Here is a 25292-nt window from a genome sequence, read left to right as displayed (position 1 = left end):
GCCACCTGCCCCAGTCAACCCACCAGCGGTGAACCTACCCCTGGATGCCCCTGCGAACCAGGCAACAGGGACAACCGAACAGGGGAACACGCAGCAACAGCAGCAAAAAAAGAAAATACTTACCTGTCGAGCGTGTGGCCAGCCTAAGTCCCGCTACCTTGGCGATGGCTCCTCCATTCATTTTTTTTTACCAGAGTGGAGAGGTGAGATACTTCTACTGCTCGAAAAAAGTATTCGATACCTACGCAGTAGAAGGCCTCACAAATGCACGCATGCCATTCACAGACTTTGCCGAGACAGCATTTTTTCAGCGGGAGCTTAATGCAACACAACAAAAGGCGGAGGTGTTTAGAAAGTATAAAAATACACCAGAGAAACACAAGATGCCAGGGCAGCAGCCCTCCGGCCGCCTGTGCAGGTTCTGCCACCAGCCACTTAAGCAGGGTCCCAACAGTCCACACACACACACACTACATTCCCTGGAGTGAGAGGGAAATATATTTATTGCCCTGCAAAGGTACTGTCTCTGTACCAGGCACAGGGCATGGTAAAGGAAATGACCTGGGTGGAGTTCCAACTGTCTGCATTTTATGAGACTGAGAAGCAGAGGTGGATGGTGGAGAAACGTATGGATCTACCTCCTTTCACACTTACACGCACACACACATAGAGACACATAGCAGGGTAGGAGAATCTTCCTGTGTATTACAAATTCCTTTGTATTACTTTCCAGTGTATTATTTATTTGTATTAAGCTTTTGTTAGTTGTTATTTACAATTACATGGTTCATTGATGTTCAGTCATTGCAAATCGTTTTAAATATGTGTATATTATGTACATGGTGTAGCAGTTATGTGTGTGCTTTTTAATAAATCAAGTGTGGAGTTGAATATGTGTCAAAGTGTTTTTTAAAACAGTATAATGGTGACATTAAGATCAACAGTGAAGCATAATTAAGGTTTGAGATTTTATGACAGGATTTTTATGGTCAAGGAGATGGCCGGTGTTATCTCCTTGAAGAAAGGTGTTGATGCCTCTTCAGGAAGACTGCTTGCTGTTTGTTGCCTCAACAGGGGGCTGCAGTCTGATAAGAGTGTAGTCTTCCAGTCTGTACTGCTTTGAAGAAAGGTGTCCATGCCTCTTCAAGAAGACTGCTTGCTGTGTGTTGCCTCAACAGGGGGCTACAGTCTGATAAGACTTGCAATCTTCCCACGGTAAGATAGAAACTGGAAAGGGGCAGAATGTAACATTTACATTGCAATGTTAAACCAATAAATAGCATAAGATGTCCTGTTTTCTTTAATGAAATGAATTATAAATCATCAAAACATGTTGTGTTACATTAAACATTTAATTGATTAAGACTTTAAAAAAGAAAATATTTTTGACAGTAATGTCCTCAGGTGGATTCGAACCCAAGGCTGAAAAGACGGCAAGAAAGCGTCAATAATGGTCAAATCTGCGTTACGGCAATACTCGACTGGCCGACAGGTGGAGGTAGTGAGTTTCAGGTCTAGATGTCTCCGGGGTAGGAGGAGTGGAGGTAAGGTGAGTTGAGGGAAAAGCAGTTGTGAAAACCTTTGGTAGGCTGCGCACCTCCAGTTCACTTTGCGTTGAATGTGTTGAAAACGTGTTTAACATGGATCTGAGGTCTGAAAACGTGTTTAACATGGATCTGAAGTCTGAGCTACTGAAGTCTATCTGGTATGCATTCACTTCACTGGAAACGGAGGAATGCGGCAAAGTCTCCAAGTCCCAGCTGAAGGTAGACTGCTTTACATATATAACATATATACATATAACATATTATAACTGAAGGTAGACTGCTTTACACTTCTTCTCACCTGCTTACACCATGTGTAGCCTGTACTCCATATTATAACTGTCATATATATATAACATATTATAACTGTCCTCACTTAACAGTTCAACTAACAACACGTCTGATCACAAAGGACATGGGTCAGAAAGGACATGGGTCAGAAAGGACATGGGTCAGAAAGGAGAGAGAGATTACTGTACATGTTTCTGTTGGCACTTTGTTATGTTGTGGCAAACTGGTATTAACTGTTTTGAAAAGGTGAATACTGTTTCAAGAAATGTGCTCAAGCAATCGAGAAAAACATGAAATGAACTGTTGTGCTGAGCTTATTATCAGAAAATAGATATGTATTTCACCACATATGTTGTTCTATGACATGGATTCCTTCATCTTGCTTTTTAGCAGGAGAGAGCATCGTGTGTCATTAGATATGAATACACACACTCCACATACACACTCATGCAATGACCATAGAGGTGGTTCTTGTGGTAAACAACTTGCACACAGATAGCATGCAAACACAGTGGCTATGATAGCCTCCACACCAGGGGAGGCTGGTGGAGGTAGAAATCAGAGGAAGGACTCTTTATAATGAATGGAATGTGGAGTCATATCGAACATGTGTTTTATACCATTCCTCATTCCATTCCGTGCATTACAATCAGTACGGCCTCCGATTTCTACCCCCGCCAGCCTCCACTGATACACACACATAGAGAAATATGTGTGCTGAGGTCAAGTATGAGTCACTGTCAGTCTCAAAGTCCATGTTGTTGCTTGTCCCATTTACATTGACATTTTAACCATTTAGCAGACACTTTTATCCAAAGCGACTTACAATTAGAGATTACAAAGACAGTCTCCCTTACCCAACCTGCACTGCAAAAAGTCAGCTCTCAAAAACAAGAGAAAAAGCAATAAAATGGGGGAAATATTACTTAAAATAAGCAAAACTATCTGCCAACAGAGCAGGAAAATTTCACATGCCAAGATTTTCTTAAAACAAGCAAAAGCTATCTTAAAACTTGTGCAGTCAGACAAGAAACAAGCGTATATTGCCTTGATTTAAGATGTTTACTTACTGAGATTTACTTTTTGCAGTGTGTTGACATCGCAAGTTATCAGAGTAACTGTAAAACAGACATACTACTATACAGACATATACAGTCATTCAACAATCATGCTCTCCCTCATTCAGTCTCCGTTTCCTCTGGGCCCTATTCCATGAAGCTCGATAAAGGTCTAAGCCTCGATAAAGTTTTAAGCCTCGAAAATGTTAGCTTGCGTTCGGTGCCATCAATGTGGCTCAAATAATTCGCTGCTTGGTTGAGCTCCTTCTGAGTCAGATATAATTAGCCTGGTCCCGACCAGGCTAAAACACAGGCTATAGTCATCCGTGCGTCAAAAAAGGCTCACAGGCGGAAACTAAACCCTGAACGAAAGTTCCTCATGTGTCTTTTAGGAAATATTAGTTCCCACTTCACATGAGATAGATAGATTAGATAGTTTGACTGTGTGATAGATAGATAATTTGATATTTTGAAAGTGTGATCGATCGATAGATAGTTTGATTGTGTGATAGATAACTTGATATTTTGAAAGTGTGATAGATAGATAAAGAAAAGAGTGTAAAAAAAAAAAGAAGTAATTGTCTCAACTTGCATTGCCGTCATGACAGCGGTCTAGCTGGTGTAGTGGTTAAGGCTGCGGACTCGAGTTCCAAAGGTTGCGAGTTCGAGACTTGACTAAGTCATTCATTTTTTTTTTTTTTACATTTAACCGAAGATTTCATGCAAAGGTTTCCAACACCATTGTAATCGTGTCAGTTCTTGTAAATTAGCCTGCACCATAATTTTATAGCCTACAATACTTTTTTAGATGAGATTTTAGATTAGATTCAGACAACGAAATGCAGTAAAAAGTGCCTCTGAAGAGGGATTCGAACCACTGATATAAAATGACGAATAAATCCTATGGCAGCAGTCAATACCACTAGGCCATTGTGGCGATATGACGGTTTGTAGCCTGCTGCGGATATCACCACAGTAGTAATATTCATTTATTAAAATATGAACATATAACAATAACTGGGGCTAGTATGACCTACGCATTTAATCGGTCAGCAATTTCTTGCCAAACCATTTCCCTCGCCTTGTTAATTGCGGCAGTATTGCACTATTTTACATCTTATTTTTCCGTCTTCATAAAAATCAATAATTCGGAATGCTGCGCAAATGTAGTACCCCTGCAGAGTGGAGTATCTTCATTTCGACAGATCGACACTTCAGGGCTTTTAATGTCTGCGTGCACGCGCCCATATCGAAGATTTGTAAGCCTGTCTTCTGTGAACACTGATGACACAAGGCTGATCCTCATTCGAGGAATCACCTGAGGCTTGAATACCAATCTCGAGGTCCCTGAGCGCCGCATTTAATTATATCGCAGCTATATTAAGCCACCGTTAGTGGAATATGGCCCTGGCCTGTCGAGTTCAAACATGCCACACAGTCCTGCTGAGAATCCCAGGAAATAGCGGGCCAGTGTCCAGACATGCTCTCCCTGAAGACCAGTGTGTGTGTGTGTGTGTCTGTCTGTCTGTCTGTCTGTCTGTCTGTCTGTCTGTCTGTCTGTCTGGCTTTAGAGGAGTTGTTGCAGGGGAACATTGCTGCTCTGGACTTTGTTGACAATTCTGTTTCACATTCCATGAACACAAAGCCTGTCTGTCTGTCTGTCTGTCTGTATGTACACAAAGCTGCCATAAAGAAGATATGTGATGTTTGCTGTTAAAGTGAGGCTACAGGTTCTGCCAACAAAGTATAACCTCGCCCTCTGGTAATCCTGAGTCATGAGCCTTTTGGTGGTATAAACCTCAGTGTGCATCAAATGGAATCAGTGGCACCTAACACTAACATGCATTCATAGGCCTTTACATTACCAGGCACGACCACATTGTCTACTTGATTAATGGCTAGTGATGTTAGACAGGCATCACCATCAACAGTTAAAATTCACAATAATTCCCGTGTTATGACAAGTTGGTTAATGATGTCAAGGTTTTTTCTAATGTGCCAAATACACCTAACAACATTGTTGTTGTTGTTGTTGTTGTTGTTGTTGTTGTGAAGGAGTGGTGACTATGGGGGTATTCCATCAATGTCGCTAAAGGAAAATGCAGGCTTATTTTTGAGAACGCTCGCAAGACTGGAATAAGCCTGGATTTTCCTTTAGCGACCTCGATGGAATACCCCCCATGTACATTTACATTACATTTTTGGCATTTAGCAGACACCTTATTCCAAAGCGACTTACAATCAATACATTTGAATACTAAGCATGTGAATCAGCAGTCCACTATTCGTTGCAGGAAGAGTACTCTAGCTCGGGTCCGGGGCCACTGATAGAAGGAAAAACCTTCTCCCTATTATCGCCTTCTACTAAAACTTTTTTTTTTATATTACTGGAGAGACTGAGAAACAGTACAAGGGGGGCAATAGAAGTTCTTAGGGACACAGTAGAGGGGAAAGCTGGTGTCTTTAGGAGACGTAGTGGTGAGGGTCAGAAGATGTCTCAGGAGGAGCAGTTAAGATGTAACCTGAAGAGATGGGTCTTCAGTCTACGACGGAAGATGGGTAGTGACTCTGCCGTTCTGACAGCCGTGGGGAGCTCATTCCACCAGCGGGGAGCCAGTGTTGTGAAGAGACGTGATCGGGCAGCCCGACTGCTGTGTAGAGGAGGTGGGGCCAGTCGGCCAGCCGAGGTGGAGGAACGGAGTGAGCGGGCAGGGGTTTGGGGGGTTACCATTTCCTTCAGGTAGGCAGGGGCTGTCCCTTTAGCTGCCTGGTATGCAAGCACCAGGGTCTTGAATCTGATGCGAGCTGCTATCGGGAGCCAGTGCAGGGTGCGAAGGAGAGGGGTGACATGCGAGTATTTGGGGAGGTTGAATACCAGCCGGGCAGCAGCATTCTGGATGAGCTGCAGGGGTCTAATGGCTGAAGCGGGGAGCCCAGCCAGGAGTACATTGCAGTAATCCAGGCGGGAGATGACCAGTGCCTGGGTCAAGAGTTGCGCTGCCTCTCTGGTAAGGAATGGTCGTATCCTTCTGATGTTGTAGAGGAGGAATCTGCAGGAGCGAGCCGTTGCTGCAATGTTCTCCGCACAGGATAGTCGGTTATCCAGGATCACTCCAAGGTTCTTGGCTGTCAGGGAGGGGGTTACAGTAGAGTTCTCCACTGTGATTGAGAAGTCTTGGAGAGGGCAGGCTTTCCCGGGGATGAAGAGGAGCTCGGTCTTGTTAAGATTGAGCTTGAGATGGTGGTCAGCCATCCAAGTTGAAATGTCAGCGAGACATGCTGAGATACGGGTTGCCACGTGTACATCAGACGGGGGGAAGGACAGGAAGAGTTGAGTGTCGTCTGCGTAGCTGTGGTAGGAGAGCCCATGTGAAGAGATTACCGAGCCAAGAGACTTGGTGTAGAGGGAGAAGAGTAGGGGCCCTAGGACGGAACCCTGGGGAACTCCAGTGGAGAGGGTTCGTGGAGAAGATAGCGATTCTCTCCAGGTCACCTGGTAGGAGCGGCCCGCCAGGTAGGAAGAAAACCAGGAGTGTGCGGTGCCAGAGATGCCCAGGTCTGAGAGGATGGAGAGAAGGATCTGGTGATTGACTGTGTCGAAGGCAGCAGACAGGTCAAGGAGAATGAGAACAGAGGAGAGGGAGGAAGCTTGGGCAGAGTGGAGGGCTTCCGTGACAGCAAGGAGCGCAGTCTCAGTGGAATGCCCAGCCTTGAAGCCGGATTGGTGGGGGTCTAAGTGATCCATCTTCCGGAGATAGTCAGTCAGTTGTTTAGATGCCGTGCGTTCAAGGGTTTTGGAAGGGAAGGAGAGAAGGGATACAGGTCTGTAATTGTGAACAGATGATGGGTCAAGGGTAGGTTTCTTGAGGAGAGGCTTGACTCTGGCTATTTTGAAGGCCGCTGGGACAGATCCAGTGGATAGGGAGGAGTTGATTAGGGTGGTAAGGTAAGGAAGGATGTCGGCGGAAATGGATTGGAGAAGAGGGGAGGGGATGGGGTCAAGAGGGCATGTGGTTGCCCGCTTTGATGTGATAAGTGTGAGAATCTCATCGGGGGAGAGGGGGGAAAAAGATGACAATCCAGAGATCGAGTGTCGAGAAGAGAGTTTGGAAGGGGTGTTAGCATTGTTAGTGGGAACAGTGTTAGCATTGTTAGTGGGAGGAGGGAGCGGTGGGGGGAGAAAGGTGCTGCTGATGTCGTCCACCTTTTTTTCAAAGTAGGTGACAAAGTCATCGGCGGACAGGGAGGAAGGAGGAGGGGGAGGAGGTGGATTAAGGAGTGAAGAGAAAGTGGAGAACAGTTTTCTAGGATTAGAGGCAGAAGAATGTATTTTTGAATGATACTAGGATGTTTTAGCAGCTGATGCCGAGGAGGCGTAGTTGGCAAGGAGAGAGTGATAGAGGTTAAGGTCATCAGAAAGGCCAGTTTTTCTCCATTTCCTCTCAGCTGCTCTGAGCTCTAGTCTACAAGCGTGTAGCGTTTCAGAGAGCCAGGGAGCTCGAGGAGAGGATCGAGCTGGCTTCAAGGTTAGTGGACAGAGGGTGTCGAAGGATGAGGTGAGAGCGGACAGGAGGGTTGAGGATGCCGCATCAGTGGATAGAAGGGAGAAGGATTCGACAGAGGGTAGGGAGGATAGGACAGAAGAAGAGAGGGCGCTGGGGGACAGGGTACGTAGGTTACGACGAGAGGGTCTTAAGTGGTTAGAGGCTGAGAGGGAAGAGGACGTTTTGAGGGGAAGGGAGAAGGATATACAGTGGTGATCAGAAACTGGAAGAGGGGTAACGGTAAGGTTGGAAGTGTGGGAAGATCTGGTGAAGACAAGGTCGAGCTGATTGCCTGCCTTATGAGTCGGAAGAGAGGGGGACAGGGTAAGGCCAAAGGAGAGGAGAAGGTCAAGTACTCCAGATGAGAGAAGCTTCTCAGATTGGAAATTGAAGTCACCTAGTAGTACGAGCGGAGTGCCATCATCAGGGAAAGAGCTGAGAAGGCCATCCATCTCGCCTAGGAAGTCACCGAGTTGGCCTGGGGGGCGATAGATGACAACAATGTGGAGTTTGACCGGGGAGGAGACAAAAGCAGCATGAAATTCAAAGGAGGATGTAGACAAGTGTGCCAGGGGAAGGACAGTGTGTGACCACTTGGGCGAGATGAGGAGTCCTGTGCCTCCCCCTCGACCAGAGGGTCTAGGGGAATGAGAAAAGGAGTAGGTGGCAGAGAGGGCTGCAGAAAGAAGTAGGCTGCTTATTCCATATTTACATGGAGGAAGCCATTTCTACAAAACTGTTAAAATACCAGCCCCTACTTATTACTTATTAGCGGCATTGCCTTCAGGTGTCAGCTAATAATACAGATATTTGCCAGATATGAACATGTGAATTATCTGATGGTATGTGGCTTATTGCAGGCCTCCACAAGATAAAATCAGGCTCAAACATGATCAGGCTCATAAACAAGCCTACTGTAGACAATTGACTATCATCACCAAGCACACCCCATGTATACGGACTACCTAAATCTTAAACTCACAGCCACTTGGTCTGATTCGGATTCTGACTTTACTACTTGAACTATCTATTTTATTAGGCTAGTATTTGTACTGCTAATTGTATCATGTCTTATTTGTGAATTATGTCCTGTACTATTGTCACTTTTTAAATCTTGAATTATGCCTATTACCTTATTGTCTTGTGCTGCAATGTCAGGAACCAAAGCCTAATAATTGTACTCTCTTACACACTTGTGTAATGTGACACAACAATGAAACTTGAGCTAAAAGCCAAGCAGCTTGCTAGATATTGCTGTTATATGTTAACTGTTGTGGGAAGCTTAGTTGTGTGGAGAAGATGATGTATTTATGACGATCTGTATGACCTTTGTTATATTTAGGATTCTACTGATGCAATAATAATAATAACATAACTTTTATTTGTATAGCACTTTTCCTGCAAACGTTGCAGCTGTACTGTGAACCCAAACAAAGTGTGCGTGTCAACTAAGGCTCACAATGCTGTTTACACTGTGTTGTTTGCTTTTCTCATTGACTTCCTTGGTTTTTAAGATCAGTTGGTACTGTAATCTAAGGTTCATTTCAGTATATCGCATGGACACCTGTACTATTGACAATAACAATTCAAAGCGTATTATATTGGCCACTATTTGTGCATATATAAGATATATCCCATCTTTGTTGATGATTATTTAACAATCCTAATCAGAGAAATCCAATAAAAAAACAATAATCAACCAAAAATAATTATGTTAAATGATATAATAATGATAATCACAGATAGTTACAACTACATATATGTAAGCCATGAGAATACTACCTCTACTGCCTTTAGGTGTGATAGCACATGTGTTTGTGTCTCTGACGCAGGTGCTCTCCTGTAACCTGTACACAGTGTTGAACATCCCTCACGACCCCGCCACCTTGGAGGAACACTTCCAGGACGATGATGACGGCCCGGTGTCGACCCACGGCTACATGCCCTACCTCAACAAATACATCCTGGACAAGGTACATGCCCTACCTCAACAAATACATCCTGGACAAGGTACATGGGAGCTCCACCCCCCATCCCTAGAATTACAACCCTTCTTTTTCATCATACTTTTTTACATTTCAGTCCAAACCAGACGGGACCTGACAATACTAACCCTAACCCTGACCCTAACCAGACGGGACCTGACAATACTAACCCTAACCCTGACTCTAACCAGACGGGACCTGACAATTGATTCGGGCCCAGCGCTGCTCAGGTTTGCCGTGACAGAGATACGTCTTCTGTGGCTGTGCGTCTCTGTCTCTGCTCTGGTCAGTGGTAGATGCTCTGCTCTGGTCAGTGGTAGCAGCACCTGGGGGGTATTCCATCAACGTCACTAAAGGAAAATCCAGTGAGGTGACTCCACCACTCGCCAATTGGATCCAGACTGCGTTAATGCTAGGACGGAAACTATTGGTTAAAGAGTGGAAGGCCTCATCAGCACCAGCACCGTCTCTGTGGCACATTTCTCTTGGGCAGCTGGCAGCCTTAGAACAATTATCATATAGGCTGCTAGAGAAGGTGGAGGATTACCGCTTGAAATGGGGTCAGTATCACTCATAATGAGAAATAATGGCAATTCCAGCTCATGTAAATAGCCAATTTTTTTAATTTACTTTCATTTATGTATAAATAGCAATATCCCAAATGTAAAATGTGAAAGTAAACTGCTACAAGTAGGATTGTTATGCTGTAGATTTATATTGCTGTACATCACCTTCATGTTTTGTTGTGTCTATTATTTGTCTTTTTAATTTATTGTCCAACGTCAACTGTTACTTGTGATGTATGTCTGTTCATTGTCTGTTTATTGAAAATAATAAAAACTATAAATCATAAAAAAAACTAAAGGAAAATCCAGGCTTATTTTGATAAATCTCATGAGATTTAGGATTGTCCTGGATTGAGACCTGGATTGTCCTTATGATTAGACATTATTGGAATACCCCCCTGTTCAATTAAATTATTTTGTTGTTGTTTTTTCCCTTTATTGATGCAGGGAGTCTCTCTGAGACTAGTGTCTCTTTCAGGTGAGCCCTGCTTACAAAGGCACATGAGAAACAAAACAAGAAGCAAAACAAGAAAGAAAGGTCAAGCTAAATGAATAAATAAATACATAGTACAAGTATACAATTTAAGTCATACTATGAGCTATGTGAAACATATGCGTTCTTCTTTGACAGTTCATCTTAAACTACCTCAGAGACATAAGGGAGTACAGGTTTAGAGAATCAAGGATTTTGTTCTAATATTGTGGGTTAGGGTTAGAAACTAAAGGTCTTCCCAACTCAGATTGTACAAAGAGAACATCTAGAGTTATCCATTCTTGGGTGTGAGTCGTATAACGATCATTTGTATTTCTTAATTTCACGAGTGATGTAAGACACATCACAGCTTTTGTCGTAGCCTTTTGTGAATAAATAGGAGGTCATAATAAATAGGAGGTAATAATAATAAATGGTGACTTCAATATGCACACAATTACCCTCAAATAAAAGCTGACAGTCTATACTTATTATACTATACCTCATAATAATTGTTTGATTTCAAATCCAAACTTTTGAAGTATAGAGTCAAAAGAATTATAAATGCTTCACTGTCCCAGTAATTATGCAGCGCACTCTATCCATTAACAACTTTTTAAAATTTGTATAAATATGTTACATTTATCTTAACACATAAATAATCAAGATTGATTACAACTTCAATAACATGATTATTATGTAAGAAAAGAACCTAGCATAGCTACTATCATTTTTGTATTATTTTCTAGAAAACAAAACTGTAAGGAATTTCAATGGAATTGACCCCATGACCCCTCAATGACAACCAATGACTGAGATGATGTTGTATACTCAGGTGAAAGGGGGGACGTTCGACAAGGAGAAGTTTGACGACCTTTGCTGGATGATGTCGATGAAGAAGAACTACCGAGGCGAGTCGGAGCTGTGCCCCCAGAGAGACAGCTTCAGGTTGTTCTGTCTGTTCAACCTGCTGTCAGAGGACAGATACCCGCTGGTCATGATCCCAGAGGAGGTTAGAGAGGGAGGGCGGGGAGATGGAGGGTCATGATCCCAGAGGAGGTGAGAGAGGGAGGGCGGGGAGATGGAGGGATGAGGGAGGAAAGGGGAGAGAGGGAGGGCGGGGAGATGGAGGGATGAGGGAGGAAAGGGGAGAGAGGTAGTGAGGGGAAGAAAAAGATAGAGGTAAGGGAAGTGTATTCTGGGTAGAGACTAATTCCTGGACACAAAGGCTCCATGTTAACATTCCATTACGTTAATGCCTTCCAGTAACTAATTAATCTGATCTGCAGTGCAAACCAATGATGAGTTGATAACATCACAATTATAACTCAACCTAAATACATGGCTATGTGCTCCTTTTTAAAGCTGCTTGTTTGTAACTTGTTCTAACCTTTAATGGGCATTTTGAATGTATATCTCATGTTAGTTGTACAAGTAGTTACCGTATGATAGTTGTGTTGAACCAACTGGAGAAAATACAATCTTTTTTATGGCAGTAATGTTAGGCTTACATTCAATCCAGCCCGAGGCTCTGTTGCGCATTGTAGCTCTAGGCTTCTACCTTTTAGGAATTCAAAGGTTGTGGGTTTGAGTCCCACCAGAGTTGTTTGGTTATGTTTTCTTCTCAATACAGATGACCTCCTGCAGGGTTTTTTAGCCTGTGGCTTCCATATTGAAAAATGTTCCGCGCTCAAAGAAGTTGTTCTATGATGTCCCATTTGAATGTGCTCTACGAAAGATGTACCGCATGCTTTGCATTGTTTCTCCACCACCGCGATGTCCTCTGTTTCCACAGGGTTGTCAAGCAGAAAGGCTGTGCGACGAGGATGGGATTGCAGAGCACAATGGATTAGCAGTCCATTGCCTTAACCACTCGGCCACCTCGTCATGCACTCATGTTGAAGAGGTAGCGCTTCCGGTCGGATCCTTAAAGCCCTTGACCATGGAATTTTGCATGAATGACCTGATGCAAGATCTGTTGAAGAATTGAGCCAAAGCACTTCCATTTGGTGGTCCCAGCTGGTGAAACGTTTAGTCAAAGGGCTCGTCCGGGATTTGAACCCGGGACCTCTCGCACCCAAAGCGAGAATCATACCCCTAGACCAACGAGCCGTCTAAATAAACCATGCCCCTCCCCCGCAACTGAGCCTTAGGTTGGGAGAAGTGTCCACCCTGAAAGGCATAAAGAAGGGACTCTTTCAGATCCTCTTTTGTTTGGTGTATCCTGTCCGGCTTGGCATGATGTGCTGCCTATGTTGAGTTCAAACTGAGGCTCTGTAGTGCAATGGATAGCGCATTGGACTTCTAGGCTTCTCTGTAGTAGGAATTCAAAGGTTGTGGGTTCGAGTCCCACCAGAGTCGTTTGGTTTTGTTTTCTTCTCAATACAGATGATCTGCTGCAGCATTTTTTTGCCTTGTCGGCACCATCTCCTAGTCTTCTTTCCTGTCGCTGGCATTGTTTTAAAGTTTTTTTGGAACTGAGTGAACTTTTTAGCCCGTCTCTGTGGCGCAATTGGTTAGCGAGTTCGGCTGTTAACCGGAAGGCTGGTGCTTCGATCCCACCCAGGTACTTGCAGATTTTGATAGACTCTCCCAACTGTCAAATACTCTCTTGTTTGGCTTACATTAAATCCAGCCCGTGGCTCTGTTGCGCATTGTAGCTCTAGGCTTCTACCTTTTAGGAATTCAAAGGTTGTGGGTTTGAGTCCCACCAGAGTTGTTTGGTTATGTTTTCTTCTCAATACAGATGACCTCCTGCAGGGTTTTTTAGGCTGTGGCTTCCTTATTGGAAAAGTTTCCACGCTCAAAGAAGTTATTCGATGATGTCCCATTTGAATGTGCTCTACGAAAGATGTACCGCATGCTTTGCATTGTTTCTCCACCACCGCGATGTCCTCTGTTTACACAGGGTTGTCAAGCAGAAAGGCTGTGCGACGAGGATGGGATTCGAACCCACGCGTGCAGAGCACTATGGATTAGCAGTCCATCGCCTTAACCACTCGGCCACCTCGTCATGCACTCATGTTGAAGAGGTAGCGCTTCCGGTCGGATCCTTAAAGCCCTTGACCATGGCATTTTGCATGAGTGACCTGATGCAAGATCTGTTGAAGAATTGAGCCAAAGCACTTCCATTTGGTGGTCCCAGCTGGTGAAACGTTTAGTCAAAGGGCTCGTCCGGGATTTGAACCCGGGACCTCTCGCACCCTAAGCGAGAATCATACCCCTAGACCAACGAGCCGTCTGAATAAACTATGCCCCTCCCCCGCAACCGAACCTTAGGTTGGGAGAAGTGTCCACCCTGAAAGGCATAAAGAAGGGACTCTTTCAGATCCTCTTTTGTTTGGTGTATCCTGTCCGGCTTGGCATGATGTGCTGCCTATGTTGAGTTCAAACTGAGGCTCTGTAGCGCATTGGACTTCTAGGCTTCTCTGTAGTAGGCATTCAAAGGTTGTGGGTTCGAGTCCCACCAGAGTCGTTTGGTTTTGTTTTCTTCTCAATACAGATGATCTGCTGCAGCATTTTTTTGCCTTGTCGGCACCATCTCCTAGTCTTCTTTCCTGTCGCTGGCATTGTTCTAACGTTTTTTTGGAACTGAGTGATCTTTTTAGCCCGTCTCTGTGGCGCAATTGGTTAGCGCGTTCGGCTGTTAACCGGAAGGCTGGTGGTTCGATCCCACCCAGGGACTTGCAGATTTTGATAGACTCTCCCAACTGTCAAATACTCTCTTGTTTGGCTTACATTAAATCCAGCCCGAGGCTCTGTTGCGCATTGTAGCTCTAGGCTTCTACCTTTTAGGAATTCAAAGGTTGTGGGTTTGAGTCCCACCAGAGTTGTTTTGTTATGTTTTCTTCTCAATACAGATGACCTCCTGCAGGGTTTTTTAGCTTGTGACTTCCATATTGAAAAAGTTTCCGCGCTCAAAGAAGTTATTCGATGATGTCCCATTTGAATGTGCTCTACGAAAGATGTACCGCATGCTTTGCATTGTTTCTCCACCACCGCGATGTCCTCTGTTTACACAGGGTTGTCAAGCAGAAAGGCTGTGTGACGAGGATGGGATTGCAGAGCACAATGGATTAGCAGTCCATCGCCTTAACCACTCGACCACCTCTTCATGCACTCATGTTGAAGAGGTAGCGCTTCCGGTCGGATCCTTAAAGCCCTTGGCCATGGAATGACCTGATGGAAGATCTGTTGAAGAATTGAGCCAAAGTACTTCCATTTGGTGGTCCCAGCTGGTGAAACGTTTAGTCAAAGGGCTCGTCCGGGATTTGAACCCGGGACCTCTCGCACCCAAAGCGAGAATCATACCCCTAGACCAACGAGCCGTCTGAATAAACTGTGCCCCTCCCCCGCAACTGAGCCTTAGGTTGGGAGAAGTGTCCACCCTGAAAGGCATAAAGAAGGGACTCTTTCAGATCCTCTTTTGTTTGGTGTATCCTGTCCGGCTTGGCATGATGTGCTGCCTATGTTGAGTTCAAACTGAGGCTCTGTAGCGCAATGGATAGCGCATTGGACTTCTAGGCTTCTCTGTAGTAGGAATTCAAAGGTTGTGGGTTCGAGTCCCACCAGAGTCGTTTGGTTTTGTTTTCTTCTCAATACAGATGATCTGCTGCAGCATTTTTTTGCCTTGTCGGCACCATCTCCTAGTCTTCTTTCCTGTCGCTGGCATTGTTTTAAAGTTTTTTTGGAACTGAGTGAAGTTTTTAGCCCGTCTCTGTGGCGCAATTGGTTAGCGAGTTCGGCTGTTAACCGGAAGGCAGGTGGTTCGATCCCACCCAGGGACTTGCAGATTTTGATAGACTCTCCCAACTGTCAAATACTCTCTTGTTTGGCTTACATTAAATCCAGCCCGTGGCTCTGTTGCGCATTGTAGCTCTAGGCTTCTACCTTTTAGGAATTCAAAGGTTGTGGGTTTGAGTCCCACCAGAGTTGTTTGGTTATGTTTTCTTCTCAATACAGATGACCTCCTGCAGGGTTTTTTAGGCTGTGGCTTCCATATTGAAAAAGTTTCCACGCTCAAAGAAGTTATTCGATGATGTCCCATTTGAATGTGCTCGACGAAAGATGTACCGCATGCTTTGCATTGTTTCTCCACCACCGCGATGTCCTCTGTTTACACAGGGTTGTCAAGCAGAAAGGCTGTGCGACGAGGATGGGATTGCAGAGCACAATGGATTAGCAGTCCATCGCCTTAACCCAGTGTTTTTCAACCACTGTGCCGCGGCACACTAGTGTGCCGTGAGAGATCATCAGATGTGCCGTGGGAAATTATCAAATTCCACTTACCGTATTGACCCGAATATAAGACAGGGTTTTTTCCCCGGAAAAAGTCTGAAAAAGTTGCATCGTCTTATATTCGCGCCTAGACTTTTACACGTCAATATTAATTCACAACAACGTATGGCGCCAAAAGACTGTTCCCCGCGCGAGCCACTGTGTTTCTCCCTCTCACGCACACCCCAGTGACGGTGCCTGGAGAGATGGAGACAAACTCACACACACACCCGCGGAGAGACACCGCAGAGACACACTCGGACCAGCTCGAAAAAATTGGCTCAAGTGGTTGGTCAAGTTAACAGACAACAGAGGTGGAGTTACGATGCCAATTTTAAGACCATGGTGGTCAATGAAGCAGAGGCATCAAACAACTGTCGAGGAGCCAAGAAATATGATATTACAGATTGTAATGTTAGAAGTTGACGAGCCCAAAAAGATCGGCTTAAGAATGGTAACAATCAGAGAAAAGCGTATCGCCGTCCGAAAAGCGGCCTCTTCCAGGTGATTGACAGGAGGGTGTGTGAATACGTGACTGAAAAACCTAACGATTGTATGCCCATAGGCCTACCCCAAGATGATAAAAATAACCTACATTGTTTCATTCATTCATTAAGACGATTGCCAGACGCATTGATGACATGTCTGCAGACATCGAAAATGTTGTTTTGGAGAAGATACGTGGCAGTGGGCAGTTTGCTTTGCAACTTGAGTCTTGGCTCAACTCTTGGCCAATGCACGCTTTGTGGATGGAGACACAATCACCGAAAATTTCTTTTTTGCAAGACATTGCTCTACAAATCACCTTCTTCTAGAAATAACCACTGATTAAATGATCAATATACAAATCTGCACAGTGACTTGCTGAGGCTGATCCTCTCACATGCCGACAGTAGCTTTGGAAACCTCTTGGCTAAATGCCGCTTATGAGTGAGTCTGTTGGTATGTCCTTCTCCATGTCCTTCTCCATTGTTGTTAAAAAATACAATCTATGCGTGAGCTCAGCAAAAATGTAATTATGGTACATTGTAAGGGTCAAACTGGGGAAGCCGTTACTGGCGATAAAAGTGGTTTTGTTTTGTATCCAGTTTGGTTAACACTATTCTTTGCATGGGGCAAGACCTCACTGCCTAATCAATTGGCTTGCATTTAAAACCAGCTTAAAGCCTGCTAGATCACAGTTCCTTATGACAAACCTAGCCGACTACTTCCAAATATACTATATTATATGACTATTTAATAATGGCTATGGATGTGCATCTACCGAACTTGATTTTCACCAGCTAGAGAAGCTGTGAATGTTTATTGTGACTTTGAGTGACTTCATGTTCTTCGTCACTGGGATCATCTTCTAACACTCGCAGTTGGAGTACCTTCTGAAGAAGATCTCCATGGCGATGAACCAGGAGTGGGACGGGAAGCCCCTGGAGGACCTTCTATCCCAGGATGCCTCTGTGTGGCAGGAGGGCATGTCGGTGTGGGCGTTCCTGGAGCACATGGGCGCTGGGCGGCTGCTGAGGGTGGTTAGTGTGGAGGGCTTCAGTCTGGCCCTGGACCAGGTCTTTCTGGAGATGTACCACAACATCCTCAAGCGGGTGAGTGGAGAAGGTTTACGTTTTTTCCCATTTAGCAGACACTTTTATCCAAAGCAACTTCCAATTATGTTACAGGGACGGTCTCCCTGGAGTAACTTAGGGCTAAGTGCCTTACCCAAGTACACACTAGTGGTGGTGTTCCCAGGTCTTACTCAAGGACACACTAGTGGTGGTGTTCCCAGGTCTTACTCAAGGACACACTAGTGGTGGTGTTCCCAGGTCGTACTCAAGGACACACCAGTGGTGGTGTTCCCAGGTCTTACTCAAGGACACACCAGTGGTGGTGTTCCCAGGACTTACTCAAGGACACACTATTGGTGGTGTTCCCAGGTCTTACTCAAGGACACACTAGTAGTGGTGTTCCCAGGTCTTACTCAAGGACACACTAGTGGTGGTGTTCCCAGGTCTTACTCAAGGACACACTAGTGGTGGTGTTCCCAGGTCTTACTCAAGGACACACTAGTGGTGGTGTTCCCAGGTCTTACTCAAGGACACACTAGTAGTGGTGTTCCCAGGTCTTACTCAAGGACACACTAGTGGTGGTGTTCCCAGGTCTTACTCAAGGACACACTAGTGGTGGTGTTCCCAGGTCTTACTCAAGGACACACTAGTGGTGGTGTTCCCAGGTCTTACTCAAGGACACACTAGTGGTGGTGTTCCCAGGTCTTACTCAAGGACACACTAGTAGTGGTGTTCCCAGGTCTTACTCAAGGACACACTAGTGGTGGTGTTCCCAGGTCTTACTCAAGGACACACTAGTGGTGGTGTTCCCAGGTCTTACTCAAGGACACACTAGTGGTGGTGTTCCCAGGTCTTACTCAAGGACACACTAGTGGTGGTGTTCCCAGGTCTTACTCAAGGACACACTAGTGGTGGTGTTCCCAGGTCTTACTCAAGGACACACTAGTGGTGGTGTTCCCAGGTCTTACTCAAGGACACACTAGTGGTGGTGTGGGTTAGCTGTTTACCCTTCATATCTTTATCTGGATCATTATCCAGGTGGGTGTGGCTTGAACCAGTGCAAAGTGCATTGCGACAACAACATCTTCAGTAATATAATAATTAAGGCCTAATGATAAAACTGTTGCTTATCTAACAATATTGTCTTTGTAACATAAAGCCATACAACTGTTTATTTTTGATCTAATAGGATTCTTAATAGGACTAGATGTTAAAATCCCTAAATAATTAGCACAACAATTGACTGAGTGGAGTTGGAGATGTCCTCTTGGGTGGAGTGGAATTTGGCAATGATCACGTGGTGCCACCAGTACGACACATCTTCAGTTGTGGTCCCCGACCTCATTGGGTGTTTCGGCCATTTATCACAAGACACCCTCTGCCGAGGTTGGCCCACCACAGGCTGATCAGGCCTGGGTGTGTGTCGCACGGTGGCACCACGTGGTCATTTGGGAGCCCATGTTGGGTCCCTACGTTTCAGCCACAGCCAGTGACTGCTCCGTTCTGCTGCAGTGGACAGTTCTTTAATTGCCTTCCGTTGGGCCTGTCCTCTGATCCCTACTGCCCTCAGGAGCCTTGTGGTGGAGCTGGCTACAAAGCCTCTGCAGCCCACCTCCACTGGCCACACCTTCACGTTCCAGCCCCGCCCCTCTGCTTCGACTGCTAAGTTGGCATACCGCAGCCTCTTCCGTTCGAATGCCTCATCGATGGCCTCCTCCCATGGGACCGTCAGTTCTACGATGAAGACACGCCGGCAGGACTTGGACCAGAGGACTAGGTCTGGGCGCAGGTTGGTCGCTGCAATTTCGGGTGGGAAGGTGAGCCTCTGGCTGAGGTCTACCCGCATTTCCCAATCCCGGGCTGCGTTCAGTGGGCCTGAGTCTGGAGGTGATGGCTTGGTCCGCTGTTTCTCCCCTTCCCGGATGAAGATTGTTTTCCGTGGAAAGGTAGTCTGGGCATTTAGAGGCATGGCGTTGGTGGTTACCCTCTTGTGCTCAAGTTCGGCAGCCAAGCACTTTAGCACTTGGTTGTGGCGCCAGGTGTATCTTCCTTGAGTTAGACTGGTCTTGCAACCCACCAAGATGTGTTTGAGGCTTGCTGGGGCTGCACACTGGAGACAGGCTGGGTCCTCTCCATACCAGAGATGTAGGTTGGTAGGAGAGGGCAGGACATCATATGTGGCTCTGATGATGAAACTTAGCCTATTAGACTCCATGCTTCACAGCTCGTTCCATGTGATTTTCCTCCTCTCCACGCTCTCCCACTTCATCCAGCGGCCTTGCTGGGCTTGGGAGACTGCCTTGGCGCACCTGGCTGCTTCCTCCTGGTGGCGCACCTCCTCAACCACCATCTTCCGCCGTTCGGTTGGAGTAGCCTTTTGCCATGTGGGTGTTGTTGTTTCCAAACCAAGGCCCCCTCTGCCATGTTGGACATGCCCCACTATATCCCGGTGTCTGAGGGCGGTCTTTGCCACCGCAACTGCTGCAGATGGCTTCCATTTCCTCCCCGTTGCTAGGATCGGAGCAGCACCTCTGACGAATGGATCCCGGGATTCTGTGAGAGTCATTTCCAGCCTTGATTTGGCACATTTGTACTCCTCCACCAGGCTTGAGATTGGTAGGGAGAGGGCTCCGTTGCCATACAGGCCTATGCTGCTAAGGCCTCTGGGCAGTCCAAGCCACTTCCTCACTTGTGCATTCACCAGTCTCTCCAGCCGGTTGGCATGGGATAGTGTGATCTCGTAGATGGAAATTGGCCACATGAGACGGGGCAGCAGCCCAAACTGAAAGCACCACAGCTTCAGCTTCCCAGGGAGAGCAGTGTTGTTGATCTGCTTGAGGCCACTGATTGTATCCTGCCTGAGTTGTTCCACCTGCTTCGAGTCTTTGAGTTCTGCGCTATACCAGCGGCCAAGGCTTTTGATAGGCTTCTCCAGAACTGTTGGTATTGGCTCGTTGTTGACGTGGAACCTCTCATTGGCGAGCTTGCCTTTGACAATGGAGATACTGCGGGACTTGCTGGGTTTAATCTCCATTCGTGCCCATTTGATGTTTCCCTGGAGTTTATCCAGCAGGCGTTTGGTGCATGCGTTTGTTGTTGTTATTGTCGTCATGTCATCCATGTACGCCCTGATTGGAGGAAGACGCAGCCCGCTCTTCAACCGTTCCCCTCCAACGACCCATCGGGATGCTCGAATAATGAGCTCCATTGCCATGGTAAACGCCAGTGGAGAGATGGTGCAGCCCGCCATTATGCCTATCTCGAGGTGCTGCCATGCAGTTGTACTGGCTTGTGCTGTAACACAAAACTGGAGGTCCTGGAAGTAGGCTTTGACCAGCCTTGTGATGCCCTCTGGGACTTGGAAGAAGTTAAACGCTGTCCACAAAATCTCATGAGGCACTGACCCGAAGGCATTGGCAAGATCTAAGAAAACCACATGCAGGTCTTTTTTCTCCTTCTTGGCCGTTTGTACCTGGTGCCAGATAACATTTGTGTGTTCCAGGCATCCTGAGAATCCACTTATCCCTGCCTTCTGCACTGAGGTGTCGACAAAGTTGTTCTTCTGCAAGAATACTGAGAGCCTCTGGGCCACAACACTGAAGAAAATCTTTCCTTCCACATTCAGTAGACTGATCTGGCGGAACTGGTCGATGGTTGAGGAATTCTTCTCTTTGGGAATCAGGATCCCTCCTGCCCTTCGCCATGCCTTTGGTATGATTCCCTTTCCCATGCCACTTTCATTAGCTTCCAGAGGTATTTCAAGACGCCTGGACTGTTCTTATATAGCCTGTATGGAACGCCGTTGGGCCCAGGGGCTGAGGCTGTTCTTGCCCGTTTTACTGTGCTCTCAACTTCGCTCCATGTAGGGGGCCTTGTTTCCATCTGGTGCTCAGGTGGTTGGATTGGTGGCATGTCATCCGGAATGCTGGCTGGCACATGCCTCTGGTTGTCGGAGTAGGTCTTCCTCAGGTGCTCCTCTAGTTCCCTTATGGGTACTTTGAGGGTACCCGTTTTCTCCTTGACAAAGAGGTCTTTGACGAACTTGTAGGGATCTCTGTAGAAGGCAGTCCTCGTTCGCTCTTTCTTCTTGTGTTGCTTTCTCAAGCATTCTGCTCTTCGCAGTGTTGCAAGACGCTGCTTGATGTCGGCCTGTAGTGCCTCAAGTCCTTTCCTTTCCACTTCTGTGGCCTTCTTCCACTGCTTTCTCAGGCACCTTCTTTCTTTCACAAGTCTTTCAATCTCTTGTTGTCTCCTGGACTTGAGATGGGCTGATGGTTCCTTCTGTGTCCCATGGTTCTTACTTTTCACCCCAAATCTCTCTGCTCCATAGCTGTAAATGATCTCTCCAATCTTGTCCAGCTTTCTTTCCACGCCCCCTTTCAGACCTTCTAGAAGATGGACAAGGTCTGTGTCAGTGTTTTCCCACTCCTTTTTCTGGCAGAGGAGGAGCGCACAACACCAACAGGGAAGTTTACTGCACCTTCCACCACCTACACATGTACACAGCACTGACCCACTTCCTACCCTCACCAGAATATCACCACACACAACCCACAGCCGAACCAGCCGTCTCTGCCAGCACCACCAGCACCAGGATGACCAACACCACTGGGTCACAGGGAAGTACTGATCACCCGCCTGACACCAAAATGCACACTACACAAACCATGCACACCTCCCTTCTCTCACTCCTGTATCTTTTCAGGCACATGTCATATCCAGCTCTGACACCTACCCAGGCTTCCAGACCCAGGAGCAGAGACCGGCGGGAACCACCACGTCACCCCAGCACCAACCCCAGGTTCCAACTCAGCGACCCCAAACCCCCTGTTCCGGGCCACCCCCCCCCAACTCCAGGCCCCCAGCTACAGGCCCAGTCCCCTACCCGCCAACCCCCAACCCCCAGCCCGGAACAAGCTGAGAAGAGCCAGGGAGCTTTTTCCCTGGATAAGCTGTGTACAGGTTTTTCGCCTCTGCTTGCCTGCCATGCGCCGAGCTCTCTGGGCCTCTCCTCAGGGGCCTCCGGTCGGCCTGCGTGCTCGATCTGCTCCGCCGCTGGGGCGCCTGGTCCGGCTAGCCTCGTGAAGGGCTACAGGAGTCTGAGCCTGGGGGGCTGGGCCGGATGCGCCGGTGGTGGGGCGGGTCGGGTGAGTCGGGTGTGTGGGGTCCCTCGGGGGAGGGAGGTGGGGGAGCCACGGCTTTGCACTGGTGGGCAAACTGGATAGTAGTCGCTCTACAACTAGAGGGCTGCAGGGGAATTTTTTTCCCGGATGCACAGCGAACAGGTTTTTTACTCCTGCCTCCTACCGACACTGGAACCTGGACACTGAACACTGAACACTGAACATTACACTACACTGGACAATACACTGAACACTGAGCACTTTAGTTAGTTTAATGTTGGTTGTTGTTGAATGTAATGTCTTAAATGTCTGATTGTTTGATTAATTGATTGTATACACGGTGTTGCGTTTTTATAAAAACCAATAAAAAACACCTTTTTCTGGCAGGCTTTAGGCCACAAGATTTGAGGCTTCCGTCCATTCATCTTCCTCTCTACTGCTGTCTGTGGCTGGATAGGCTCTGGACTCATGTCCGTTGATGGATCTGTGCTTGGTTGAGCTTCGTCTGGGGTTCTGATACCCTGTGGACTGTGGTGAATATCCTGCCACTGGGCTTCACTCGACTGATTTGCCCTACCTCTGAGGAAGTAGTGGTCAATGCGAGGCACCTCGCTAAGCTCTCTTAGGCACTTTTTCCTGCCCTGGTGGATCTTGAGACCCTTCTCTGATGTTATCTTTTTCCAGCCACAGATGCAGCTTTGTAGCTTGTGTCCTGCCAGTGTTGTTACTCCGTCAACTACCGTGCTGATCATTTGATTCGTTGTCATTTCCGTTCCAGGGTCTGTTACCGTGTGATCCGCCGTTGAGTCATCTTCCGCCCCCGCTCTCGCAGACTCTAGGGGTGTTTTTCCTTTTGAACTTTTCGTAGCCATAGTTGGGTGGAACCAAGTCACTGTGTAGTGAAATGCTCCTGCCAACACGGGTAGCTAACCCATGCCAGCCCCGTATACAGCAATAGTCTACAGGTAAAACACTTCTGAAACAAGCTTTCATTTTAAGGTATGGGCCTATATTCAATTATTAATAGGACTAAAATAAATGCAGACTGTAAATTGATTGAGTGATGGAATCAATCAAATGATTGAGAATCCAGATCAAGAGTATTGCGTACTGGAAGTTACTTGATGGTGCAATATTCTGTTTAATGTTATAATCCAAATACTAATTAAAGAGCAGAGAAACAAATATAATCCAATGGTTATGACTCTCTCCCTCTCATTGCTGTCTCTCATTCTCTACCCCTCTCTCTCTGTTTGTCCTCTTTCTGTATGTCTATCTGTCTCTCTGGTTCAGGGTTACATGTGGAAGAAGGGCCATGTACGCAGGAACTGGACAGAGCGTTGGTTTGTCCTGAGGCCGTCCTCTATGACCTACTACAGCAGTGAAGACCTCCGGGACAGGAAGGGAGAGATTCAACTGGACAAGAGTTGTGTGGTGGAGGTGAGATAGAGTAGTGTGTGTGTGTGTGTGTGTGTGTGTGTGTGTGTGTTTGTGTGTGTGTGTGTGTGTGTGTGTGTGTGTAGATAGAGTCTGAGGAGATGCAGTAGTCTCCTAAAATGTTGATTTGGGTATTTTGGTGCTATATGGATAACATTATTTGTATTATTAATTTAACATTTGTACACATTATAAAATATTTTTCACATATTTACCAGTCCTTTATGGTATATTTGGTATTATTCCTGGTGTACATGCCACCTCTCTCCATATACCGCTCTCTCTTGGTTTCCTTGTACCATCACAAACCATTCTCTCAAATGTTTAGTTGAGTGTTGTGTTACATTGAAGGAGAACACCAATAATGTCTGTCAGGCACTGTCAGTCATTTATACAGATGGATAATAATAACTTTATTTATACAGATGGATAATAATAACTTTATTCATACAGATGGATCTGACAGCACTGTCAGTCATTTATACAGATGGATCTTTTCAAACATCCTTCCCAGCTCTTGTCACCACGTTGTGGTAGTTTAACACATCTTCATAACTCTGTCTGCTACAGCGTTGAGGTAGCCCACTGTTACAAAGGCAGTTTGAACCTTTTAAACCCTAACCCTAGACCTACTGTACAGTTGGGACCAGTTGAGACCAGTTGAGACCAGTTGAGACCTACTGTACAGTTGGGACCATTTCTATTGGAACAGACAACTCAAAGAACTGTACCTCCTGTTCAGTTGAGACCAGTTGAGACCTCCTGTACAGTTGAGACCAGTTGAGACCTCCTGTACAGTTGAGACCAGTTGAGACCTCCTGTACAGTTGAGACCAGTTGAGACCAGTTGAGACCTCCTGTACAGTTGAGACCAGTTGAGACCTCCTGTACAGTTGAGACCAGTTGAGACCTCCTGTACAGTTGAGACCAGTTGAGACCTCCTGTTCAGTTGAGACCAGTTGAGACCAGTTGAGACCAGTTGGGACCAGTTGAGACCAGTTGAGACCTCCTGTACAGTTGGGACCATTTCTATTGGAACAGACAACTCAAAGAAGTGTAGGCAGCTGAGGCAACAGACACGTTTTGGTGTGTACATCATTACATACTACACACTTTTCAAATATAGAATATCAGAAGTACTATTTTTATTTATTTATTTATAAGCCTCAAATATACTTGTTGTTATTGTTTGCCATTTTCATTGTGCAGGAAACTTTCTTGTCCCTTCTCTCTTTCTCTCCTTCTCTCTTTCTCTCTTTCTCTCTTTCTCTCTTTCTCTCTTTCTCTCTTTCTCTCTTTCTCTCTCTCTCTCTTTCTCTCAGGCGTTCCCTGACAGGGAGGGGAAGCGCTGTCTGTTCTGTGTGAAAACGCCCAGTAAGACGTACGAGATGAGCGCCGCGGACCAGAGGCAGAGGGTGGAGTGGACCCAAGGTGTGTGAG

The 25292-nt window shown here is 46.2% G+C and overlaps 1 protein-coding gene across 1 annotated transcript in view; it reads left to right on the top strand.

Moving 5' to 3' along the window:
- Positions 1-1670: 1670 nt before the first annotated feature.
- LOC308163873 (differentially expressed in FDCP 6 homolog) overlaps positions 1671-25292 on the top strand; it is a gene marked incomplete at both ends in the record, with an annotated part of 30284 nt that continues 6662 nt past the window's right edge. The window contains 6 exons of the mRNA XM_080538053.1: positions 1671-1766; positions 9270-9410; positions 11296-11472; positions 17102-17332; positions 23710-23856; positions 25175-25283. Coding sequence (XP_080394179.1) covers positions 1671-1766; positions 9270-9410; positions 11296-11472; positions 17102-17332; positions 23710-23856; positions 25175-25283 — 901 coding nt within the window. The remainder of the gene's footprint in view (positions 1767-9269; positions 9411-11295; positions 11473-17101; positions 17333-23709; positions 23857-25174; positions 25284-25292) is intronic.

The sequence above is a fragment of the Nansenia antarctica genome (assembly GCF_963989245.1).
Source record: "Nansenia antarctica genome assembly, chromosome: 8".
In the NCBI taxonomy this organism is placed as follows: domain Eukaryota; kingdom Metazoa; phylum Chordata; class Actinopteri; order Argentiniformes; family Microstomatidae; genus Nansenia; species Nansenia antarctica.
Note: the sequence above shows the minus strand (reverse complement) of the source record. Positions and strands in the feature narration are given on the sequence as shown.